The sequence below is a fragment of the Rhinoderma darwinii genome, chromosome 9 (genome assembly GCF_050947455.1).
Source record: "Rhinoderma darwinii isolate aRhiDar2 chromosome 9, aRhiDar2.hap1, whole genome shotgun sequence".
Taxonomy (NCBI): domain Eukaryota; kingdom Metazoa; phylum Chordata; class Amphibia; order Anura; family Rhinodermatidae; genus Rhinoderma; species Rhinoderma darwinii.
Genome location: NC_134695.1, coordinates 61,137,530 through 61,149,202, shown reverse-complemented (window position 1 = coordinate 61,149,202; position 11,673 = coordinate 61,137,530). Strand labels below are relative to the sequence as shown.

At 43.0% G+C, this 11,673-nt stretch overlaps 1 protein-coding gene across 2 annotated transcripts; it reads left to right on the top strand.

The window, feature by feature from the left end:
• The first annotated feature begins 2,082 nt into the window (after nt 1-2,082).
• On the top strand, nt 2,083-11,651 carry LOC142660881 (SPRY domain-containing SOCS box protein 3-like). 2 transcript variants are annotated; one of them, XM_075837904.1, is made up of 6 exons: nt 2,083-2,139; nt 6,303-6,472; nt 7,029-7,201; nt 7,986-8,117; nt 8,296-8,486; nt 10,384-11,651. In XM_075837904.1, exons 2-6 carry the CDS (start codon nt 6,426-6,428, stop codon nt 10,606-10,608), a joined length of 768 nt encoding a protein of 255 aa, XP_075694019.1. In that variant the 5' UTR covers nt 2,083-2,139; nt 6,303-6,425; the 3' UTR covers nt 10,609-11,651. The 2 variants fall into 2 exon arrangements, with proteins under 2 accessions (XP_075694019.1, XP_075694020.1); XM_075837905.1 differs by lacking the exon at nt 6,303-6,472 and having other exon boundaries at nt 2,086-2,139.
• The last annotated feature ends 22 nt before the right edge of the window (nt 11,652-11,673 follow it).

Here is an 11,673-nt window from a genome sequence, read left to right as displayed (position 1 = left end):
CCTGTGCACTATGTTTGTTTTAAGTTCACACTGGTAAGTTACACTTATGAAAATCTCACTATTCTCTGTTTGGGTCTTCACATGGAAACCAGTTTTAGAGATTTCCCCCTGACAACCGCAATGTGGGGACGGGGATAAGGACTAAGGGTGCCCATACGCGATCAATGAAAGTCGGCTGAACCTTATGATTGCTGCAGGACCAGCTGACTATCTAATGTGTAGGGGAGTGTCCCGATGTCTATATGCCATGAGGCAGCCCCTTTAAGACTGGGTTACCATAGGGTGTTTATCTGATTCTACATTTCTTCTAATGCACCGGCTGGATGTTAATAATAAAACTTTATGCCGAAAACCTAACGCAACCCTGTGGTGCATTTTGGAGTCACTCATCCCTTGTAACTTTGCTGCAAGAGAAAAGGAGGCATGGGTAGGGATGAACTAGATAATGTAGTAGATCTCTGTTCGGACAACTAGAAAAACTTGCTACTGCTGTTCTGTGGAAATAGCCATGGTATGTGAATGGACGGGAGCCAAGAAGTGGGGTCATGATAATCTTACCATATGCATATATAGCGTAAAAACAAGAGAAACCACAGAGAGAAAAGATGGAAGAGAGCAGGAGCTCTGCATATCTCTGAAGCCTGGGTGACTCCCTGACTAAGGCCGAATTCAGACGAACGCAGAGTACGTCTGTGTGACGGCCGTTAAAACATCGGCCGTCCCATGGACTCATGTATTTCAATGGGGCCGTTCACACTCGGAGGTGAAAAACAACTCGTTTTTCACGTCCGTATCCCCACATTCGTGTTAATCTGGCTTTTTAGTGATGGTTTTCTTTTGCAAAACACCCGTTTTTTTTTTGTTAGATGTGCAATAAGGCACCCAAGGATCGTGATGCATTCCCCTACCTAGGTAGGTAGCTGCACCTTAGAACAAGTAAATGGCGCCTGCATTAAAATTTAAATTTTCCAATTTCTGCTCTTCCCTATTCGGCTGGGGCTCCACGGCAAGTTATTGTATGCGATTTTATATTAAGGTAAAATTGCGATAACAAAAATAACGCATGAACCGTTTTGGAAAAATGTATGATTGCCGATTATTGAAAAAGATCCAACGTGTACATGAGATTTCATGCTATCAAATAGTTTGCATCAGTGCGATCATTGTGGCCGCTTAGTCGCTGCGGAGCCCCGGTCTTTTCCCAATTATTCCTGCGGGTAAAGGGTAATAGAAATCAATCAGAATGGTTGTAAATATTGGTATATTTAGACTGTTAACAGTAGATGTGATCCAGCGCAGGGAGAAATAAGTCCAATTTCCAGGTAAGTTAAAATGGAAACTCGTTCCAATTTTATTGATATGACGTAAAAAACACCAGGAGACTTGGCTCCTGCAGAGGAAAGGTGAATGAATGGAGAAAAGGTAGGTGTGTGGAGCCTACGCGTTTCAGACGATCTCCTCGTCCTTAATCATGGCTTAATCCACGTCATATCAATAAAATTGGAACGAGTTTCCATTTTAACTTACCTGGAAATTGGACTTATTTCTCCCTGCGCTGGATCACATCTACTGTTTTTTGTGTCTCTACTGACGTGTGCCGACACGGGGATCCTGGCGCAACAAGGGCACCAAATTCATTCACTGCCCTAAGGTGAGCTGGAGGTTCCCTCCTATCTTTTTTCTATATTTAGACTGTTCCCTGTCCTATTAACCTGCTTCGCCTGTAATTTGAGGACCGTGGTGTTTGGTTATATAGAATGGAATGTACAGAAGGGATCGTGTGCTCTGGTGTCACCCAATGGGAGGGGGCTCTGAGGCAGCTATATGTGTAATCCCAGCAGGAGAGGAAGGGTTAATTCTAGCATTATTATTGTTATGTGATCTCAACTCCTGGTGACTATGGATAGTGCTTCAAGGGTTAAAAGGACAATGCCCCGGGGAGTGTCTACATGTTGTTTGTAGGTGGAAGCAACAGCCAATCAGAGCGTCGCCTCTGGGGGCTGGAGTCATAGCTGCATCCTATTGGTGGAGTCCGAAACTCCTTTATTAGTGGTGGGTGCAACTTTTGAGAAAAACAGAAAAGCAGAAACTGCGCAGAGCAATGATGAGGGGCAGACGAGGACGACACACTGACACCAGGTAAGAAGACCTGCTATGTATACACAAAGCATGTGCCGTCTCTCATATATATATATATATATATATATATACAGTGAGGGAAATAAGTATTTGATCCCTTGCTGATTTTGTAAGTTTGGCCACTGTCAAAGACATGAACAGTCTAGAATTTTTAGGCTAGGTTAATTTTACCAGTGAGAGATAGATTATATATAAAAAAAAAAACAGAGAATCACATTGTCAAAATGATATATATTTATTTGCATTGTGCACAGAGAAATAAGTATTTGATCCCCTACCAACCATTAACCCCTTAGTGACCACTAATACGCCTTTTCACGTGATTCACTAATGGGCTTTAGGCTAGGCTGACGCCTTTTCACGTCAGCCTAGTCTAAGTCCTGCACGGGTCTCCCGTGCAGGCAGGAGCCGGGGCTCTGCTGTCTGATGACAGCTGAGCTCCTGCTCCAACGCCCGCGATCGAAGTTTACTTCGATCGCGGCCGTTTAACCCGTTAAATGCCGCCGTCAATAGCGACCGCGGCATTTAACTTTGTTTACAGAGGGAGTGCGCTCCCTCTGTCACCCATCGGCGGCCCGCGAATGCAATCGCGGGTCTCCGATGGGGTGTCATGGCAGCCGGGGGACTGATAAAAGCCCCCAGGTCTGCCCTGGACATATTCCTGTTAGGACGCGCCGGAGGCACGTCCTAACAGATTGCCTGTCAGATTTACACTGACAGGCAATAATGCTCTGGTATACGAAGTATACCAGAGCATTATAGCAGCGATCGGAACATCGCACAGTAAAGTTCCCTAGTGGGACTAATAAAATAAGTCATCAAAGTGAAATAAAGATTATTAATAAAAAGTACAGTAAAAAAATAAATCCATTTTTTTCCATAAAAAGTGGTTTTATTTAGTAAAAGTGTAAAAAAAAAAAAAAAAAGTACACATATGTGGTATCGCCGCGACCGTAATGACTCCATTAATAAAGTTAATATGTAATTTAAACCACAAAGTGAACACCGTAAAAAAAAAACGCAAAAAACTATGGCGAAATTGCAATTTTTTTCCATTGCCCCCCAAAAAAGTCATAATAAAAATGAATCAATAAGTCCCATGCACCCCAAAACAGTACCATTCAAAACTACGTCTCGTCCCGCAGAAAACAAGCCCAAAAAATCACTACATTGATGGAAAAATAAAAAAATTACGGCTCTTGGAAAGCGACGATGCAAAAACAAATAATTTTAGTTCAAAAGTGTTTTTATTGTGCAAAAGTCGTAAAACATAAAAAAACCTCTACATATGTGGTATCGCCGTAATCGTACCGACCCATAGAATAAAGGTAACATGTTATTTACGTCGCACAGTGAACGGCGTCAATTTAAAAACGCATAGAACAATGGCGGAATTTCAGTTTTTTTTAATAATCCCCCCCAAAAAGGTTAATAAAAGTTAATATAAAAATTATATGTACCCAAAAATGGTGCTATTAAAAAGCACAACTAATCCCGCAAAAAACAAGTCCTCATACAGCTATGTAGACGAAAAAATAAAAACGTTATAGCTCTTTGAATGCGACTATAGAAAAACTAATAAAATAGCTTGGTCATTAAGGCCTAAAATGGGCTGGTCACTAAGGGGTTAAGAGTTCAGCCTCCTCCAGACCAGTTAGACGCTCCAAATCAACTTGGTGCCTGCATTATAGACAGCTGTCTTACATGGTCACCTGTATAAAAGACTCCTGTCCACAGACTCAATTAATCAGTCTGACTCTAACCTCTACAACATGGGCAAGACCAAAGAGCTTTCTAAGGATGTCAGGGACAAGATCATAGACCTGCACAAGGCTGGAATGGGCTACAAAACCATAAGTAAGACGCTGGGTGAGAAGGAGACAACTGTTGGTGCAATAGTAAGAAAATGGAAGACATACAAAATGACTGTCAATCGACATCGATCTGGGGCTCCATGCAAAATCTCACCTCGTGGGGTATCCTTGATCCTGAGGAAGGTGAGAGCTCAGCCGAAAACTACACGGGGGGAACTTGTTAATGATCTCAAGGCAGCTGGGACCACAGTCACCAAGAAAACCATTGGTAAAATATTATGCCGTAATGGATTAAAATCCTGCAGTGCCCGCAAGGTCCCCCTGCTCAAGAAGGCACATGTACAGGCCCATCTGAAGTTTACAAATGAACATCTGGATGATTCTGAGAGTGATTGGGAGAAGGTGCTGTGGTCAGATGAGACTAAAATTGAGCTCTTTGGCATTAACTCAACTCGCCGTGCTTGGAGGAAGAGAAATGCCTATGACCCAAAGAACACCGTCCCCACTGTCAAGCATGGAGGTGGAAACATTATGTTTTGGGGGTGTTTCTCTGCTAAGGGCACAGGACTACTTCACCGCCTCAATGGGAGAATAGATGGAGCCATGTACCGTCAAATCCTGAGTGACAACCGCCTTCCCTCCACCAGGACATTAAAAATGGCTCGTGGCTGGGTCTTCCAGCACGACAATGACCCAAAACATACAGCCAAGGCAACAAAGGAGTGGCTCAAAAAGAAGCACATTAAGGTCATGGAGTGGCCTAGCCAGTCTCCAGAGCTTAATCCCATCAAAAACTTATGGAGGGAGCTGAAGATCCGAGTTGCCAAGCGACAGCCTCGAAATCTTAATGATTTACAGATGATCTGCAAAGAGGAGTGGGCCAAAATTCCATCTAACATGTGTGCAAACCTCATCATCAACTACAAAAACACGTCTAACTGCTGTGCTTGCCAACAAGGGTTTTGCCACCAAGTATTAAGTCTTGTTTGCCAAAGGGATCAAATACTTATTTCTCTGTGCACAATGCAAATAAATATATCTAATTTTGACAATGTGATTTTCTTTTTTTTTTTAATATATAATCTATCTCTCACTGGTAAAATTAACCTAGCCTAAAAATTCTAGACTGTTCATGTCTTTGACAGTGGGCAAACTTACAAAATCAGCAAGGGATCAAATACTTATTTCCTTCACTGTATATATACACACGAGGACGAAACGCTGACACCAGGTAAGAAGACCTCCTATGTATACACATAGCATGTGCCGTCTCATATATATATATATATATATATATACACACACACACTCGAGGACAACACACTGACACGAGGTAAGAAGACATGATATTTACACACATCAGTCCACTTTCCACAGTAAGGGTATGTTCACACGTAAAAGCGTCTGAAAATCAGGAGCGGTTTACCCTTGAAAACAGCTCCGTATTTTCAGACTTTTTTAGTCTAGAGTGTGAACATAGCCTTATAATTGACATGCTGCAGAACTAAAATTATGCACCGCAGGTAAATTTCTGGGCTGAGTGTTTCCCGCAGCGTTTGGATGACATTTGTTCAATCTCGCCCACTTTGCTGCTACAGGATTCCGCTGCCCATTTTCCGTCCACAAGATGCGCAACGATTCTGTTACGTGTGAACGAGCCCTTATAGTATGTGAAAACAAAAATATTACCAAGTCAGTGTATTATATTTGTATTGATTGCTGAGATATGGGAAGTTGTTTGTAAGGTCATCTAAAGGTAAACCTGTCCAACAACTCCCCCTATCTCAGCTCCCAGAATCTAAAGGTCCTTTTACACAGGCCAATTATCAGGTAAACGAGCGTTAACCGAACGATCACCCGACGAAGGAGCATACGCTCGTGCATCGGCTGCTTGTATCATTTATACAGCAGAAAATATTGTTGTCGGCAGCACATCTTGGTCTGTAAACATGAGACGCGCTGCCGACATGATAAGTAACGGAGTAACGACCGCTCGTCCCAATCCATAGCTCCTCGTGACAAGAGCAAAACGATCGCCAATCAACGAGCGGTCTCCCTGATCGGCGCTCGTTTACATGGCCCACGTTAAGGTATCTTTAGGTAACCCTGTCAAACAACTCCCCCTATCTTAGCTTTCAGCCTAAAAAGGTAACCTTGTCAAACAACGCCCTTAATCTCAGCTTCCAGAATCTCAAAGTAATCCTGTTAAACATTGTCCTCGTAACGCCGTCAATCTCCGTGTCCAGCATCTAAAGCAAACCCTGTCAAATAACTCCCCCTATCTTAGCTTCCCTTATCCAAAGGTAACCCTGTCAAATCCCCCCCCCCCCCTTCTATCTCCGCTTCCAGAATCTATAGGTAACCATTTAGAACTGCCGTATTATCAGGGGAAGAAAACCATCTGGTGATGACCACAAAGTTTCCTACGTGTGACAGGCAGGCACAGAGACAGATATAACAACTGTCTAGCGTATGGAACCCATCAAACAACACCTCGTATCTCAGCTTCCTGATCCCCTGTGAGTTTGACATGGAAAGAGTGATATTGGGTTAACTGTAAACTGAGGAATCCTTTTGGGGACCTTTTTATCAGTTCTGATTCCCTCATTAACCAGCACATTCAATGCCTGGAGTAGTAATAAATCAAGTTGGTCAGGAAAATCAGCCTGGCCCATGTTTACCCTGATGTTCGACCCGGTGATGTCCCCCTCCCCCTGTAGCTTCAGGCTTTGAGACTTGGATTATAGCAATGTTGTCTGTTGCACACACGGACATATAGGTTACCCCATGCCATGGTCACGGCCGGGTACAGTATCACCCTGCCCACAGAGCAATACACCTATCTGTGTCGCCCCCTATTAACATGTACGATAATAACCCTAACTATTTATATATACATCATACTCCGTCATATCCTATTGATTCCTATGTATATATAGCCCACAGCTATGGGTACAACTCTGTTGCTTCAGTGCCATTTATACATTATTCATATCTTACTCCTACATGTCAATCTCCGATACGTGCCGCCACTACTGTGTTTACTTATGCGCCATGTTTTATCTGTAAATTTAGGGCAGCACCGCTGATGCCCCCCATACCATGTGGTTATGTGAAGGAGCCCTGGCTATGGGAAGCAAATGACCAGTGCCCATCGGTGGAGCTGTCCCATGGTCGTCAAGAAGTATATTTCCACACGGATCCCGTCATGGAGAGCAGCGGCACTGCTGGAGTGCGGGGAGATACAGGTGGGAGAACGCACTCGTATTGTCCTATATCACAGACATCAACCCATCTGTCTGCTCCATGTACCAACTAGACCTGGATATAACCTGCATTAATGTATAGAAATAGCAAAGTTCAACAATACCCTCAAGCTTTTCCTAGGAATTATTATGGGTACTCCATCCCCCGTACTACTATATTGGGAAGAATAGGGGCAATATTTGGTGCTCAAAGCAGCTGTTGTTCCTTTTTTTAGCCATTACCCAGGAGAATGCTGGAGGTATACATCCAGGACTGAACGTACAGAAGCTTCCAGGGAAAAAAACACAAAATTTTGACTTTTTTCTTTGAGGAACTGCACTATTAAGCATGTTCTAGCCTAAGACTAACTTGTCCTCTTGTTTTTATGTTCCTTATTATGGTGGATACAGAGCTCCAAATCTCCTGCATTGAGATAGTGTTAAAAGATAAAATTCTGTCTGCCTGTAGTCACCACTAGAGGGAGCTTACTGCATACTGTGATATTATAGTGTTCCATGTATAAACAGTTTGCAGTGAGCTCCCTCTAGTGTTAGATGCAGGCAGACAGAATGTTATTGTTTACCTCTGTGTCAATGTAGGGGATTAGGAGCTCTGTTTCAGAGAAACTGAGATCTGACCATCATAAATATGTACTAAGAAACTAATCCGCACAGAATATTGGATTTATTTTTATAAAACCAAAATTATTTCCAGGGGTGGGGGACATTCCCTTTTAAGGCTATGGCTGATTTTTTATTTTTTTTTAAATCTATTTTCCACTTCCAGGCTTCCTACAAGGCGAACATTACTGGGAGATAGAATTTATGGAACCACCATCTGGACTGTCTGTTATGGTTGGTGTTGGCACCTGCAGAGCCCCACTGTGTGCCGGGAGCTTCCAGTACCTCAACTTGCTAGGTAAGATGGGTTAAACTCCATAAGTTCAGGGTGCTAAATAATAGCTGGACACTCTAGTGGAGGGTGCCATATAATACAACTGGTGCCACATGATACAACTGGTGTCCTCCCTCCTGGAGTGGATATTATAAAATCTACTTCTATTTTGACTACTTATCTCTGATGTGACTCTTTCCAGGCCTGGATGCAGATAGCTGGGGTCTGTCCTACAAAGGCAAAATCTGGCATGCAGGCAGCAGCAAGCCGTACACCGAGCCGTTCTATGAGGAGGGGACCGTGATCGGCGTGCATCTGAATATGGAGGGAGGGACGTTGACTTTTTATAAAGACAGACAAAGTTTGGGACTTGCCTTCACAGGACTACACAAGGTATTGTCATAGGGGATCATTTCCAGAGGTAACATCATGGTGTCCATCCATTGTACGTCTACAAGCAATTCTAATAAAACTATGTTTACTTTTGGAGAACATTCCAAGATAAATTAGAAAACGTAACAGATTTTATGAGTTGTATGAGATTAGAAAACAGGGTCTACTTTTTTCCAGAAAGGCGCCAACTGCGTCCACCAGCTGGGTCTGATCTCTCCGCTTAACCCCATTTACTTGAAGGTCCAGCTGCAATACCAGACAAAGCCCATCAACAACTGTGGCGCAGTTTCTGGAAAACTGGTTTTTTTTTTTTTTTCTAATCCTAGACAACTCATTTATAGTTATCATTCAGATGTCACTATTTAAAAGATGCAGTTCAGGTTCAATATTCTGTGCTACATCATTTTATAATATATCTTAACAGCGGTTACAACTCTTGTTTGTGTTTTTATACAGAGCTCCAAATCCCCTGTTTAGACATCTATTAAAATGATAAAATGCTGGCTGCCGCCACTAGAGGGTGCTCACTGAATACGGTTTAATTATGGAGTTTAATGACTGATCAGTATGCAGTAAGCTCCTAAGCTCCCTCTAGTGGTGGCTGCAGGTAGCCAGAATCTCATTACCTTAAGCGGATCTGTCACTAGTTTATTCATTCCCTATCTCCTCGCTAATCTAATAGGCGCTGTGATGCTGATGACTACAGGGTGATTTGTTTTAAAAAAACGTTTATTATTTGCAAAGTTATGATAATTTTTCTAAATATGCTAATGTGGCTCTAATAGCCAAATAAGAGGTGACTCGTTCTTTTCACTCTGGGCGGTGTAATGTTTTCTGTATGACGCTGTTTAATCAGCATACAGCTTCTCCCCCTTCCCTGCCCAGCAACACAGTGTGATCTTATACTATATATACAGCTTCTATTCCCGAATGTGTATTCAACTGGTGAAACCACCGGCTGTTTCACAGCTAGAACTACGATGCGACCTGGTGTCATATGAAAGATTAGAATCTCCTCTTTCATATCTATCTACTGTTCTAGGTGGTCCCCAGCCGGAGATATGGCTATTTGAAGTGATCCCCCTTCCCTCCAGCCTCAGTCTCTCACACTGTGTGAAGCAGCTTCATGCTGACTGGACAGCGTCAGAGGCTGTGAGGAGGCTCCACCTCAGGAGAATCGCTGCTGTTACCTCCCACTTGGCTAGTATAGACTCATTTGCATATTTAGAAAAAAAGCTCATAACTTTTAAAATAGTGAAAATTGTGTTCCAAAATGTTTATTATCGTTATTAGTGTGACAGCGCCTACTAGATTAGCTAGGAGATTGTGCATTACTAAACTAGTGACAGATCCTCTTTAACTCTATATCTATGCAGGGGATTTGGATATCTATAAGGGCTTGTCCACACGTAACGGAATTCTGCAGCAATTCCACAGAAACTAGCAGGATTTCCGCTGCGGAAAAACCACACCATTTCCTGCGGCTTTTACTGCAGAAAATGGTGCATATTTTGCTGAGTTTTTCTCAATGCTGGGAAATGGTGACGTCTCCTGAGAAAAATGCAGCAATTCAGTCGTTTCCGCAGCAGGAACTGACCTAATGCGGTACGAAAAATACGCACCGCAGGTCAATTTCTGGTCTGAAATTTTAAGCAGTGTTTGGATGAGATTTGTTCAATCTCACCCACTTTGCTGCTACTGTATTCTGATGTGTAGTTTCCGTCCGCGTTTTCGGATGGAAAATACGCAGCAATTTCACCACGTGTGGACGAGCCCTTACAGAAAAAAACAGAACTCCAAAGATAGAGATTCACTTTAAGGTTTCTTACACCACTGAAGACTATTTTCTTTTCCTGCATGATTGTCATGGTGTCTGACCCTTGTCCGTACCTCTCAGGTCCAGCTGCCATTATTTCCCATGGTTTCTTCCACTAGTCCTGGCACAGAGTTGGCCCTGGGATTACGTTGTTGCACTTTACCGACTCTGGAGGAACGATGTCTCAGTACGCTGGCACGTAACCTGACACGAAAAGACTCCACCGATCTGCTCCCTCTACCAGCAGTGGTCAGGTGGAAGCTAAAGAGATGGAAGAACTGGGATGTACTGAGGCCTGAGCTGTAGCGCAAGGAGCTGCCGGTAGAGACTTTGTCAGCAGCATCGAATGCCTGTAAGGCGGCGGTGAGAAGATTCTTGTTTGATTCTTACTGGAATTACAATCGTCCTGGATACAAAGGTAAAACACGTGAACCGTGAAGACGGAGCCAACTCTCAGGATATTCACAGCAGGTTTAAAACGTCACCGAGATATTATCGTAGTCCAGTGGGAGATTGACTACAAGACATTTATAAATGTGAAGGACGTATAATGAAAATGGGCCGAGCTTATCCCCTTTTCATGGGTCATGTTGCCCTTCTGTCCTACTAGGAAGGGCAAGGGAGTCTCCTGGGATGGTAAGGTGTGATGGTATGAACCAGTGCCAGCAGGGAGACCTATACCTATTTTAATTTTTGCCAGGGGCCTATTTTGCTCTATATATACACCACTGATGTAATCTCATCCCAAATCATGAAAATTTGGGGAGATTTACTCAGCGAACACATCAAAATTTTCCAACCAACAGTGCATGGTGTTCGCCAAATTTGTGTTTTATACAGTGTTGAGAAAAATACGCCATCAGTATATATTTACGCCAACCCTGAGGTGATATAAGAGGGAAGCGTACACCGTGTTCAGCAAAAAACATGGTTGCTTTCTTACAAAAACAGCGCCACACCTGTCCATAGGTTGTGTCTGCTTCAATGGAGCAGAGCTGCAGTACCAAACAGAGCTGGGCCACAATACCACATACAACCTGTGGACAGGTGTGACTCTGTTTTTGGAAGAAAGCAGCCATGTTTTTCTAATCCTGGGCAAGCCCTTTAACTGAGTATATTCGAGAACTAAAGGTATTGCCCATAGTAGCCAATTAGGTCGCTGTTTTAATTGTACAACCAACCTCAGCAGATTCTGATTGGTCATTTTAGGGTTGATTCTATTGCACCTTGGTTTCGGTACGTGTTAAGAGACTGAAGATTACACTGAATGTGCAATATTTACTATAAGATTGTGGCCGTATTACTGTACGTTTATTTCTGCGCTGGTATATTAAATGTGATTTTTAGTACGTTGCTGTTCTGTATGTTGAT

Excerpts from the sequence above, each read along its gene's own strand:
- LOC142660881 (XM_075837904.1), top strand. The coding sequence starts at position 6,426 with ATGGAACCCATCAAACAACACCTCGTATCTCAGCTTCCTGATCCCCT. Across the intron at positions 6,473-7,028 it reads TCTCAGCTTCCTGATCCCCT|GGCAGCACCGCTGATGCCCC; the intron begins GTGAGTTTGACA and ends CTGTAAATTTAG. Across the intron at positions 8,487-10,383 it reads CCTTCACAGGACTACACAAG|GTCCAGCTGCCATTATTTCC; the intron begins GTATTGTCATAG and ends CGTACCTCTCAG.